Source organism: Crocuta crocuta, unplaced genomic scaffold, assembly GCF_008692635.1.
Source record: "Crocuta crocuta isolate KB4526 unplaced genomic scaffold, BGI_CrCroc_1.0 scaffold127, whole genome shotgun sequence".
Classification (NCBI taxonomy): Eukaryota; Metazoa; Chordata; class Mammalia; order Carnivora; family Hyaenidae; genus Crocuta; species Crocuta crocuta.
The window spans coordinates 11,597,785-11,610,509 of NW_027532008.1; the positions used below are offsets into that span (position 1 = coordinate 11,597,785).

General features: G+C 61.3%; 2 protein-coding genes across 3 annotated transcripts; both read right to left on the reverse strand.

The window, feature by feature from the left end:
- Positions 1–2,849: 2,849 nt before the first annotated feature.
- On the reverse strand, positions 2,850–7,400 carry TMEM82 (transmembrane protein 82). 2 transcript variants are annotated; one of them, XM_077775685.1, is made up of 7 exons: positions 7,319–7,400; positions 6,750–6,874; positions 6,538–6,610; positions 6,189–6,363; positions 4,906–5,323; positions 3,543–3,730; positions 2,850–3,279 (listed from the first exon to the last, which is right to left on the reverse strand). In XM_077775685.1, exons 2-7 carry the CDS (start codon positions 6,835–6,837, stop codon positions 3,196–3,198), a joined length of 1,026 nt encoding a protein of 341 aa, XP_077631811.1. In that variant the 5' UTR covers positions 6,838–6,874; positions 7,319–7,400; the 3' UTR covers positions 2,850–3,195. The 2 variants fall into 2 exon arrangements, with proteins under 2 accessions (XP_077631811.1, XP_077631812.1); XM_077775686.1 differs by lacking the exon at positions 6,538–6,610 and having other exon boundaries at positions 6,189–6,289.
- A 1,259-nt stretch (positions 7,401–8,659) lies between these two features.
- Positions 8,660–11,735, reverse strand: SLC25A34 (solute carrier family 25 member 34). Its single transcript, XM_077775806.1, has 5 exons — positions 11,239–11,735; positions 10,596–10,661; positions 10,352–10,504; positions 9,820–9,954; positions 8,660–8,972 (listed from the first exon to the last, which is right to left on the reverse strand). Exons 1-5 carry the CDS (start codon positions 11,656–11,658, stop codon positions 8,790–8,792), a joined length of 957 nt encoding a protein of 318 aa, XP_077631932.1. The 5' UTR covers positions 11,659–11,735; the 3' UTR covers positions 8,660–8,789.
- Positions 11,736–12,725: the final 990 nt, after the last annotated feature.

Sequence of the window (12,725 nt, forward strand, 5' to 3'; positions counted from 1 at the left end):
GTGAGGAGACCCTGAACCAGAGGACCCAGCCAGGCTGTGGGACCCAACCCACAGAAAAAGTGAGGCAATAAATATCTCTTGTATTGAAGAGCCAAAAATTAAGGCCTCCATTAAGAGCAACCTCGGGCTGCACGTAGCCCCAATTCCTCAGATTGTTCAAGGCTAAAGCCATCCTCGGACCGCCCTCAGGTCAGCTAATGAAAAAAACATTCCTGTGGTCTGAGTCAAGGCTGGGAACTGCTGTTATTTTATACAAACTAGCCAATTTCTCACCGCTTGCCGGAACCCCACGTGGGCCCTTTGAACTCACCTCATAATTGGTCATTTACAGAGGAGTCTCAAAAGTTGTGATTGGGTCCCACCAAAAGTAATGAACACCTCACAGATACTGAATGGTCAAAGCTGTTACCAGGGGTGCTGTACAATTGTAATTGGTGCTTATGTGATGATGCTACATGTACTGTAACACCCCCATCCCTTACTCCTTAAAAACCCTGTTCACTGTTGTTCTAGGCTTCACCTTCTGCCACTACACCGGCAGGCGGGGGAGCCCCTGCTCAAGCTTGTAATAAAGACCCTTTTGTACTTGCATCGGTGTCGGCTCCTTGGGGGTCTCAGGGGACTCGCGAATCGGGCACAACAGTATTAAGCTGCTAAGCTTTGGGGCCATTTGTTACACAGCTGTGGGTCACAAATACACTCACCTTAGCCAGCCCCAGTCTCCTGCCTCTCTGTCCCCTTACCCAGCTTTACTTTCCCTTGTAGCAGAGTTACCACCGGGGCATTTTTTCCAGCCCAGAGCCTGGCCCCGTGCCCACGTTTAGTAATTACTTGTGAATGAGTGAGTAGGGGACAATGCCCAAAGGGACAGTGCCATAGCTCAGAAGAGGCAGAAGTGGGAGGCTCAGGAGGGAGGAGGCTGGCTCACCCCAATCCCAGCTGCCCTGGAGGTTACCATCTGAGCAGAGACCGGGGGCCCTGGTCTTCCTCCTCTTCAGAAGGATGCTGGTCAGGGCCCAGGATCGAGAGCTCTCACGGTCTCTAAGAGAAGTCCCAGCTTCCCACCCCTCCCCCTCCATTCCAGACCATACCTTCTGGATTTCCTCTGCGCTCTGGACTTCAGGCCTGTTTTGCTGTGTTTGGTATGGAGATTTGCTAAATGCTTCGCTTAGAGTGATCTAATTTTTATACCCTTGTCAGACTTTTTCATCAGAATAATTTAATAGATAAGAAAAGAATCCTTTTCCAACCCACGTGGCCCAATTTTTGTTGGGAAATGGTCCCTGTGTCCATAAAAAGGAAAGGGCCGCCGAATCCAACCCCCTCCCAGCCCTGTCCCCACCAAGTCCCAGGCTGTGCTAGGGTCCCGGAGGCCAGAGAACCTTCCAGCAAAAACATGAGGCCCGAGTTGGAACCCGGTGCCCAGTCTGGGTCTGGCAAGGGCTGGCTGGGTGCCCAACTAACAGCCATTTCCTCCCAGACTGGGACAGGTTTCCTGCCCGGAGGGAACTGAACACACTCCCAGCCAGAAGGGGGCTGGGTCCTGGATGGGGGGAGAGGGCAGCCACAGGCATTTTCCCCACCTCAGCTACTCTGGGGCTGAGAGGCCCTCCTGGGGACAGGGTGCAGAGAGCAAGGGATCAGGGATCGGGCTTCAGCTGTCAGTTGGGTGGCCATCTCAGGAGGAATGAGCTGAACCCACCCTGTCCGGGCTTGGGACCAGCCTGCCCCGTGTCCCAGGTGTGTCCCAGGGTGGGGAGTGGAGAATCCTACACCAGACTCTGTCCTGAAGCCTTTGGGGGACTATGGTGGCCTTTGTTGAGAAGCGGGGCTTGCCAGATCTGGAATCCTCCAAGAACCTTCTCCCCTTACCTCCTCCCTGCTGCCTTCTCCACCACAGAGAACCTGACCCTCACAGCCCCCAGGAAGCCTGGAAGCCGCAGTCTCCTTCACCCTGTGGGGCCCCTCCTGGGAAAGAGTCCCAAGTTGGGCCTTCAGTCCCCGTGGAAACCGCCCTGTGGGCTGGATGCTCAGGCCAGAGTAGCATGGCTGTGATGGAGCATCAGGCTACCCTGCTCACAAGGTGGCTGGAACCATATTCCAGAACCTTCCAGGAATGGACCTGCCATATCTTATGCGCGTTCCCCGGCCCCAGTTCTTTGACAAGAAGAGGGTAGCAGGAAGCAGGCAAAGCACGTGAGCTCTGGGGGTCAGGCCACCTGGATTAAAATCCTGACTTAGCCACTAACTAGCTCTGTGACTTCGAGCAAGTTACATAACCTCTCTGGGGCTGTTTCTGGATCTGTAAAAAGGGATAACAGGACCTGCCTCTTGAGGCTGATGTCAGAATGAAATGAGATCGTAAACGTGCCCGGATTAGTGCTTGGCACATCGTAAGCACCCTACGTGTGGCAATTTTTCTTCTGACAGACTCAGAGAGTGGCAGCGAAGCACCCAAGGCCACACAGCAAGTAAGCAGAGGGGCTGGTACCCAACCTTTTCCCAGATGCTCTGTCGCCTCCCTGGCCTGGGCCCTGCAGGGAGTTCGAGGCTGAACAAGGCTGAAATGGCAAGGATTATCCCTGTCTTAGACGAGCCTCCCTTCAGCTGTTTCTCAGCCTGGGATGGGACAGAACACGGCACCAGCCACGCACGACTGCAGGTGGGTGCTAGACTGCGTGTCCAGGCCACTGCTTCCCCGTCACTGCCTCAGCCACCTCAATACTGAACTCCCGAACCCCAGGGCACTCAGCCCGGCATGTATCCCTGGGGTCTTCCCCAGCCTCAGGCGCTGTGTGGCCTCAGAAAAGCTTCTTTCCCTCTCTTTGTGTGCATGATGCTAACGCAGGTTGAGAACATCGTCTTTATTGTTGTTCATGGAGAGGGCAAGGGAGGCCAGGAAAGGGGGAGCCACTCTGAGAATGCAGTGCTCCCCCATTCCCCTCACCCCCTCACCCCGGGAAGGCAGGTTTGAGGGAGCTGTACCCGTTGTCCATCCTGAGGAAAATAGGGGTTCACCCAGTGGCCTCCAGGTGCCCCCTTCTGAGGACCCTAGCCCCGAACCCTCCTCTCCCTCCCAAGAGTCCCTTGAACTTCAGGTGGGGTCCAGCCCTGCCCCCAGGTAGTCCTGGGGTCAAGACCGCCAGATGAGCCTGGGTGGGCCCGAGACAGACTCCAAGTCCTTGCTCAGGCAGGTCAGGAGGGGGCCGGCCCCTGGGGCTGGCCAGGTGCTGAGGGCTGCAGCTGCCTTGGAGCTGAAGGCCTCTGGGATGGAAAATCCTGAGGGAAGGATGGGGGCGGGGGGGGTGGATTCAGGACACCCCTCAGTTCCTCCATCCTCCGGCGGGGGTGCTCCAGGCCCCCAGTTACCCAGGCCCTGCCTCCCACGCAGGACCTCTGAGGGGTCAAAGGCTCACACCAGGTGGAAGAGGGGATTTCCGCTCCTTCCGCCCCCACCCCAAGAGAGGTCACCCCAGCTCCTCTTGAACTCGGGGCTGTCGAGGCTCCTCAGGCCTGTCTCGAGCAGCGGCTTCAGTGCCCACCTGTATCTGGCAAAGGCCCAGCAGGGTGCGGATGCGGGTCAGGCACCAGAGCTCGCCCAGCAGGGACGTGAGGACCCCCAGGACGTCCAGCCAGCTGCCCACGGTCAGAAGCAGCACGAAGAGACCACCCATGCGGACCAGCACTGTCTGGACGTGGCTCTGCAGGCCGGGGCTCTGCCGCTGCTCCTCTGTGGGGGCAGGGAGTCCCTGAGGTCCAGCTGGGATGGGGCCTGGGCTCCCAGCTGCCCCCCAACCTTCTGTGGTGCGAGCCTTCCCCTCCCCCCGCAGCCGCCTCTCTCTCTCCCTCGCCTCCACTCTCTGAGCCCCTGCCTGGCACCAGGCACTGCTTCCTAACCGGCCTCACTGTCTACCCCCAAGCCTCCCCGAGGTCATGCTCTGCCTTCAGCCGGGCGGGAGGGGGGGTGGGGGGGGTGCACCCCAGCTCCAAGCTGCGGGCNTACCTGAGCCCCCCTCCCCCCTCCCACTGCCCCACCCAGCCGCGGCCCCTGGCTCTTGTTCTTGACCTTGTAGGTCAAGTGTCTACTCCATGTCTCCTCAGCAGCTAGTGACCTTCCAAACACATTGATGAGATGAAATCGTTCCTTTGCTTCCTCCCAGGACTTTCGCTGCATTTGGCGTAAACTCCAAACTCCTCACCTTGCCTGTGATGTCCTGCCTGGTTGGAAGTGTGCCCTCATTTCATCTCTGACTCGCCCCCATTCCTTACTACTCCCCAGCAAGCCAAACTCGCTCCCACCTCAGGGCCTTTGCACCCGCCGCTCTCTGCCTGACTGCCCTTCCCTGTCCCGCCGCCTCTACCCCATCTCCATCCTGCAGCCAGGCGGTTCTCCCTAGAGCCCACATCCGACTGGGTCACTCTCGAAAGCCATGCAATGGCTTCTCCTCAGACTGCCTACACTGGGCTGATGAGGGCTCTCCATCAGGCCCCCATCGACCTGGCCGGCCTCATCCCCTCCCCATGGCCCTGCGGTGACAGCCACACACCACTTTTTTCAGTTGTTTCACAGTGCCATGCCTCCTCTCACCTCTGGGCTTCAGCATATACGGTTCCCTCTGCCAGGATCTCTTCCCCGCCCCCCTTCACCACCTCTCCCCGGGCTGTCCTACTTATCCTTCAGAACCCACTTCAAGCCCCATCTCCTGAGGGCTCCCACTGCACGCTGCACCCTTCCATCAGCTGTCCCACGCGGCTTCTGTCACTAGCCTGGGCGCCCTGTGGGGGCAGGGGTGCGGTCTAGCTGTTGTTGGCTTCCCCAGGGCCAAGCAGGATGCCGTGCCCAGGTCAGACAGAGGGGTGTGACTGCCCAGTGAATCTGCCCAGGACCCCGCCTGCAGCCCTCACCCTGCATGTAGATGACCAGCAGGGTGTAGCAGATGACGAGCGGCGTCCAGAAACGCACTGCGTCCGACGTGCTCAGGAAGTCCCGGTTGATGAGAGCCACGGCTGCCAGGTCACCCACGGCGAAGGCCACGGCCAGGGCGCGGGCCAGCAGCCGGGGGAGGCCGTGCGCCCCGGCCAGCAGGCCCAGGCAGACCCCGCAGTAGCGCTGGCCGCTGTGCAGCTCGTAGAGGCGGTGGACGTGGCAGCGGAGGCGCCGGGCGCCCGTGCTGAGCAGCGTGGCCAGCCCCAGGCCCAGCAGCAGGTTCAGGGTGCGGTGCGGGGCGCCCTCTTGCAGGAAGCTCAGGCCGCAGGTCAGCCCGCAGCCCAGCGAGTACTGGCACAGCAGGTGCAGCCGCAGCGACTCGGAGCCCTGTGCGCCCTGAGCAGGGGGGATGGGGGAGAAGGGAGGGCACAATGCCGGGGGCTCAGGCTGCCCCTCACCTGAGTGCGGGCGCAGCGGTCGTGAAGGTACAGAGGCTCCACTCTGTACTCCTACTCCGGCTGGAGCCGGAAGGAACCTTGGGGATTGTTCCCAAAGCAGGAATATTCCCTGGGGCGCCTGAGGGGCTCAGTTAAGCAGCTGACTCTTGATTTCGACTTGGGTCATGATCTCATGGTTTGTGAGATCGAGCCCCGTCTTGGGATCTGCACTGACAGCATGGAGTTGGCATGGGATTCTCCCTCTCTCTCTCTCTCTCTGTCTCACTCTCAAAATAAATAAATAAATAAACTTAAAAAAAAAAAAAGAAGGGGTATTGCCGTCAAAGACAAGCTCTACTGGGATCATTTCTTTCTGCTTAATTTCAGTCACGATTGTTACTTGGGACCCACGTGCTTGCTGAGGGTTTGTGGCTCAGAGCCTCGAAGTCCTGGGTTCAGAGCCTGACTCTACTTCTTGCTCGTTGTTGACCTGGGACAAGCCAATTACCCTCTCTGAGCCTTAGTTTTCCCGTCTGTGAAGTGGGGATCACAGCAGAGCTCTACCACGCTACGGCTGCACGGATTCGCGAGGTGATGCACTCGGGGAGCCGGGAATCCAGGAGCCGCCGCCACTCTCTTCTTGGGGCTGTGGCTGCGTCCGCTACAAGCAGGGACTGCACTGGCCATCACAACCCCAGGGGGCCATCTGCACCCTCCAGCCTCAGTCTTACAGAGAGGGGGTGCTGAGGAGACAGGGTGCTCTGGGGTGAAAACTAGGGCCCAGGGCCAGGCAGTGACTCACCCATCACCTCCAGGAGCCTTACCTTGCCCGGGGACAGCAGTGTGGAGATGGCCCGCAGGGAGAACTCCAGCACCACCAGGGCGGCCACCCGGGTCCCCACGACGGTCAGGATCAGGGCCAGCCCTGCCAGGTGCAGGGTCTCCAGCGAGGCCCACTGGGCCTGCAGCCGGTGCTTTTCCAGCCGCCGCTCAGGGTCGCTGTGGGGCAGAGTGGACGTGGGCAGGGGCAGAAGCACCAGCCTCAGCCTGGGCGGTGGTCTCCGTGCCCCCAGACACACTGGCTGGGGATGGGGTTCCCTTCCCTCCGGGCCTGCGCTCAGAGGCCAGAGTCAGCTCAGGGCCCAGGAGTGGGCTAGGTGGGCCAGCACTCACTTGGCACAGTTCACAAAGAAGTAGACCTTCAGGAGGCTGTTCAGGACCGAGACTCCACTGGCCCCAATGAGGCCTGAGGGGCAGGAGGGAGGGCAGGCAGTTTGGCAGGGGTAGAGGTGGTGGGAGGCCCACGTGGGGGGGGGGTCCACCCTGCAGCTGCCCAGAGCTGCCGGAGGGGGCGGGGCTGCGCGGGGCAGAGAGGTGGCGCTCACCTTGCAGGACAGAGTCTAGGAGGCTGAAGCCCCACTGGAGGGAGGGGAGGCCGGGGAGCCAGGAGGGCAGGAAAGGCAGGGAGAACATGGCCGCTGCCAGGATCGGTCCCCGCCTCCGGCCAGGTCTGCACCAGAGAGACCAACGTCACAGGGCAAAGGTGTCAGTGGAGGCAAGGGAGGGGCAGGGAGGGATCAGAAGCTCAGGGCAGGGGAGGGGAGGGGAGGCCGGGGCCTGACACCTTCAGGACGGTAGGGTTACGGGCCTTGGGAACCAACCCCTGCCCAGGGCCGCTGCATTTGGGCAGCATGAGACCAGCGCTGGTCTCTGTCCCCTGTCCCTGCTCAGGTCGGGCGCCCATTCTTCTCACCGTACCCTAGGCCCCGCCCTACGGGGGGCCTTCCTGAAGCCCAAGGCCTTATCTGTTGCCCCTTCCCAGCCCCCAGCCTTGCATCTGGGCTCTGCCCCCTCAGCCCGTTCCAGAAGGGGGTCTGCCCCCCCACAGCCTGAGGCTGAGATCCAGTGCTGGGCCCCCGTCTCCCTCCGCCACCGGGCAGCCTGCCTCGCCCACCCTCCCCACGTCCGCTAGGTGGCAGGCCTCCGCTGGCTTGGACGCAGTGGGGCGCGGCGCGTCTTCTGGATCCTCCTTTCCCAGACTGAGAGCGAGCCCAGGGTGGAGGTGGGGGGAGGGGCGGTGCAGGGGGGGGGGAGACCGAGGCTACAGCACAGGGAGTCGTTGAAGTAAACAAAATAGAAAACTTTATTGGTTTGGAGTGTGCGGTAGGCGCGCCCCTGGGCCGCGGCAGACGCGGGCTGCGGTGGGGCCGCTGGCTTAGGCTCCGCCTGACCTGGGCCAGTCCCACCCCTTCCAGGGACTCGCTGTCCGTCTCTGTAGCCCAAAGGTCAGCACGGGCCTCAGGAACATACTCACTGCGGCTGCAGCCTGGGAAAGGGCCCAGGGCGAGGACACGTAGCTCTGCTACCCGCGTTGAGCCGGTCACTCCCCCACCCCCGCCCCGGGCCTTAGCCTCCTCATCTGAAGAATGGGCATCTCAAGAGAGCCCTTTCAGAACGTCATGAGGGTTTGTCCAAACGCCCACAGACAGTGCTGGGCTCCCAGGAAGCCGTCAGTAAAAGCTCCCGGTGTTAAGGCTACACTATGTCCCCCCCTCCGACTCATATACTGAAGTTCTAACCCCCCCACATGTGACTGTACTTGGAGACGGGCTCTCTAAAGAGGCAATTCAGGTAAAATGAGGACATTAGGGGCGGTGCTAATCCAACATGACTGGGGGCCTTATAAGAAGAGATTAGGACACAGACACAGAAGGAATGAGATCATGGGGAGAAGATGGCCGTCCGTCCATATGCCAGAGAGAGAGAGGGAGAGAGGGAGAGAGAGAGAGAGAGAGGCCTCAGAAGGAACCAAGCCCACTGATGCCTTGATCTCTGACTTCCAGCCTCCACGCGGTGAAATAGCGTCTGTGGTTCATCTCGTCGGAGGTGCGCCACGGCCTCGCGGTGCCTCATGGTGACTCCCGGGGACACTCCAGCCCTCGGGGTCCTGGCTCTTGCCAGGGGCACCGGCCTGGGCCGGGCAGAGGGGACTTCCGGTCCTCGTTCAGTCCCTTCAGAGCTGCGTGGCTTTGGCCGAAGCACTTCACTGTTCTGAGTTCTCAGCTTCCTCTTGGTAAAAGAGGGTTTTACTGTCTCGCACGAGGACGAAGCAGGCTGACGCAGGTGAGTGACCAGCTCACGGTGACGGCCGTTTCCCAGAGCAGCGATTATCATACCAGGTAAGGTAAAGCCAGTACAGGGAGGGAAGAGAATCTGCTGGAGAACAGAGTGGCTGGCCATCCAGAACAGGTGCTCTGGCCCTGGGGCGGGGGGTGNTGTCCACACTCTCCTCAGACCTGTGGCAGAGTCCGGGCCTGTGGCCTGCCCTGAGTCGTCCACTCTCAGCTGGCGAGGGCCATTGCTTCCTGCGAAGTGCCGGGCTGTTGGGGCTGTGTCGGGATGGGATGTGGGGGTGAGGGGACCCCCTAGGTGCCCTGGTGCAGGCCCCGCCCAACCAGTTTCCGGAGCTCATCCCAGAAGAGCATGCTGAGGATGGTGTGGGGGCCCAGGCGCAGGTAGGCGGGGCCCAGACCCTTGTAGAATGCCAGGGGGCCCTCCTGCCGCCAGATCTTCACCAGGCAGTCAGCGAGGCCACCATACAGCCGGCCCTGGGGACAGACACAGGGCAGATATCACTACAGGGGTCGTGGAGTCCTGGCTGGCACAACCAGGGGTGTCTGTGTGTAGGGGCTACTATGGCACATCAGTAGAGAGACCCTCCCCAAGTGAGGGCAGCTTATAGCAAGGTGGCCCTGTCACCTGTGAAATTTAAGAAGTCTCTTCCTCCAGGCAGCCCCAGCCCTGGATCAGGTGGATTCCAGCCCTCCCTCAGTCCGTGGAGGGCATCTCTGTGTTGAGCCTGACCTGCACTAGGGGTACGTGATGGCCCGTGCATGTCTGTGGGGCCGTGGGGTCAGGCCTGGATTCTTTTAAACCTTTTTTTTTTTTTTAATGTTTTATTTATTTCTGAGAGAGAGAGAGACAGTGTGAGCAGGGGAGGGTCAGAGAGAGAGGGAGACACAATCTGAAGGAGGCTCCAGGCTCTGAGCTAGCTGTCAGCACAGAGACTGATGAGGGGCTCGAACCCACGAACTGTGAGATCATGACCTGAGCCAAAGTCAGACACTTAACCGACTGAGCCACCCAGGCGCCCCTAGGCCTGGATTCTAATTCAGGCTCTGCCACTTCTCAGCCGGGTGAGTGCAGGCAAGTCACCAGATCTTGCTGAGTATCCGTTTCCACATCAGGAAAAGGAAGGTGATTGTGAGGACAGAATAAAATCCAGATGTGAAGAAGCTTAGTCTATGCCTGGGACACAGGTGCTCAGCCAACGAGGCTCAATGTGTTTGTGTGCATGTCACATGTCTGCATGTCTCTGGCTCTGTGTCTGTGTGTTAGAGGGTGCTCTCTAGCTCCCCACATCCCCTCCACTCCCCTGCATTGGGCCCTGCTCACTTTGCCAGTTCCGTCCACGGGCTGATTGTATAGCCGCGTGCTGACCACGTCGAAGGGGGTCATGACGGCAGCCACGGCGACGCTGCTGACCATGCCTCCAGCCAAAGCTACCAGCCAGCTGTCCTCCGGGAGCCACTGTGGGGATGGCACAGGCTCTGATGCCTGCAGGTGCCCTCCCCTAACCCACATGATGCCCACCCTCCCCTCCCAGCATGTGGGGGCCGGGGGAGCTAGGGGAAGGGGAGCAGACCAGGCCCCTCCAGCCACCCCCCACCCCAGCTCCTTCACAGCTACAGGGTCACTGCTGGCCCCCACTCCTGCTGGGCACAAAGGCTGGGGACATGACCTTAAGGGCAGAGCCAAGGTCCTCAGCTCTCTTCAGGGGCTGTCTGTCACCTCCCCTTGGCTTCCCTAGGTGGGGGTCTGGCTGGAGACGTTAGGGTGTGATGAGGGCGCAGACAGGGAGAAGGGAGGCAGATGGCCCTTACTTCAGGGTGTCTGGGGGTGGGCACAGGTGTCCCTCGCTCCTCACCTGTTGCTTCTGCACCCAGGCCTTGGCAGAGGCAAAGGTGGCCAGCTGGGCGGCTGAGCCGACCATGACCCTGGGCACGGCCCCACCCACACCCCGCCATAGTCCTGCCAGGCCTTGCTGTCGCCAGATGGTCTCCAAGGCCCCCAGAACACTCTGCGGGGAGAAGACAGCGGGTCACTGGGCAGCCCCTGCCGGCCCGGGAGCCCATCCGGCCCAGGGAGCTCTGGGGAGTGACAGCTCCTACCTGGTGATGGTGCTGGTGCCCCACGGCCATTGCTGCCACCGTCTGGGCCTGCAGCTGTGTTTTGACCTGTGAGAGCAGACGTGAGACAGGGCCCGGAGGAGCGCGCCCTGACACCCAGAGCTCCATGGGCTCACCCCGCAGCTTAGGGGGCGTGGAATAGGGCTGGGGGTGAGGCTCTGAAGTCGGGTCTGCATCTTGGTGTGACCGGGGGCAAGTTACTTAATCCTCTCCAGGCCCCTCCGCTCCTGCCTGACAAGCTGTTCTGAGGACTAAGTGGGTTGATGACAGTCCGACATCCAGCCAAGGACACGGGGTCTCACTTATTCCTAACTCTCACAGGCCCCACAGGAAGACCAGGGACCCCACTGGGGTGCAGCGAGCACGCGTCCTGCCGCCCCCTCCCCTGGCTCAGGCCTGGTGGGGAAGGGACCCCAGGAGGATGAGGAGCAGGATAAGTCTCTGGTGCTTTGAGCCAAGGGGCAGATTCCAATCCTGGGCAGGGATGCTCCCCGCCCAGCCGGCCCCACCCCACTAGTCCTGCCCGGTCCCAGAGGGCCAGCCTGGGCAGCTCCAGAGGCCCGGGGTGCGGGTGGCGGGGGGAGCTGGGTCATGGGGTGGTGGAGGATGGCCGCACGGCACTCACCAAGTAAGCAGGGCTCCCCACGAAGGCTCCCAGTGCCCCAGCCACGGCGCCTGCGACCACGGTGCCACCAGGCTGCTGGGTGAGGCCGGCCTGGCATGCCAGGCTGTAGCAATAGAAGCGGACACCGTTCATGAGGCCCTGGTAGAGGAGGCCGGCTGCCAGCCCCTTCTGCAGGCCACACAGCCCATCTGCACGGATCACGGCGGCCACCGAGGCCAAAAAGCCCCTGTAGGGCCGTGGGTAGGTGCCCCGGGCCTGCAGCTCCCCCTGCAGCTGCAGCCGCGTCTTCACCACCTCTAGGGGGTTCGTGAAGACACAGGCCAGGCAACAGGCTGACGCGCCGAGCACCAGGTCCACGGCCGGGGCAACGGCCTCCGTGGCCTCCGTTCCTGAGGCCCGCGGCGTCCCGGGCAGGGACATGGGCCCAGGCCCTAGGGTGGCGGCGCCTAGGCTGTCTGCACCCCTGCAGGGCCGCAGGGCTGGGGACCAAGGGGGCCTGCGGCCATGTCTGGAGGGCGGACGTCCAGGTCGGACCGGCCGGCCGGTGGCCCCTGGTCTATCTCGGGAGTCCACCTGCTCTGCTCCGCCCCTGGGGCTGCCCGAGCCCGGGACACGCCCCTGCTGGCTCGGGCCAATCCCAGCTGCCTCTGCTCTCCACACCTCCCCGCGGGGGTGGGCCTGGACCCTGGGATCTGGGGAAAAGGTCACCGGGGGCAGGCGGGAGATTGGGGGCGGGGAGAAGGTGTCAATCAGCTGAGACACCTCCACCTGCTTTTCTTACCCTCCTGCCTTCCCCTGGGCGCTGGGGCAAAGGGCTGGTGCCCCTGCCCCGCCTCTGGCTTAGCCAGTCCTGCTGCAGCTCAGAGCCCTGGGCAGGGAGCAACTGCCCCGGGAGGCTCCTGAAACTGCGCCCAGGCAGCTACCCTGCCACAGTCTCTGTGGTTTCTCCGTTCCCGGCCTCAGTCTTCCAATCTGGCTTCCACAGTCTATGGTCCCACTGAGAGCAGAGGTAGCGAAGGGCTTCTCGAGTTCCCTGTGGAACTGATTTTGAAACCCAGGCCCTGCTATCATGTGTGACCTTGGACAAGTCATTTCCTCTCTCTCAGCGTCAGTCGATTTGTAAAATGCGGATATCAACACCTACCTCAGACGTGTTTTGGCGGATTAGAGGTGTGTGTAGAAGCTAGCACATGGCTTATCCCAGAGGATGCCCACTTCCCTCCCCCGCCTCTGCTTCTGGCTCCTTTCTCCCAGACCTTTGCCTCCCAAGGCTCCAGGGCCCTTGGGCCATTGTGTCCCAAGGAGTGGCCTGTGGCTTTGGTCACTCACTCTATGAAGACTTGCCCCCCAGTCCTGTCCCTCTTCCTGGTTGGAGCCTCTTCTGGGCTATAGGTTTCTGGAGAGACCCTGGCATAGAAATGGCCCTTCATCTTTTTTGTTTTTGTTTTTTTTCAGAGAGAGAGAATGAATTTCAGGCAGGCTCCAAG

What these genes read in the sequence shown, in the direction of transcription:
- TMEM82 (XM_077775685.1), bottom strand. Translation starts at nt 6,837, where the DNA reads ATGTTCTCCCTGCCTTTCCTGCCCTCCTGGCTCCCCGGCCTCCCCTCC. An exon ending in CCTAGACTCTGTCCTGCAAG is followed by an intron (nt 6,611 to 6,749) that starts GTGAGCGCCACC and finishes CCTGCCCCTCAG; the next exon opens with GCCTCATTGGGGCCAGTGGA. An exon ending in TGGGCCTTTGCCAGATACAG is followed by an intron (nt 3,280 to 3,542) that starts GTGGGCACTGAA and finishes TCCTTCCCTCAG; the next exon opens with GATTTTCCATCCCAGAGGCC.
- SLC25A34 (XM_077775806.1), bottom strand. Translation starts at nt 11,658, where the DNA reads ATGTCCCTGCCCGGGACGCCGCGGGCCTCAGGAACGGAGGCCACGGAG. An exon ending in TGGGGAGCCCTGCTTACTTG is followed by an intron (nt 10,662 to 11,238) that starts GTGAGTGCCGTG and finishes CTGCTCTCACAG; the next exon opens with GTCAAAACACAGCTGCAGGC. An exon ending in CCTGGGTGCAGAAGCAACAG is followed by an intron (nt 9,955 to 10,351) that starts GTGAGGAGCGAG and finishes CCATCCCCACAG; the next exon opens with TGGCTCCCGGAGGACAGCTG.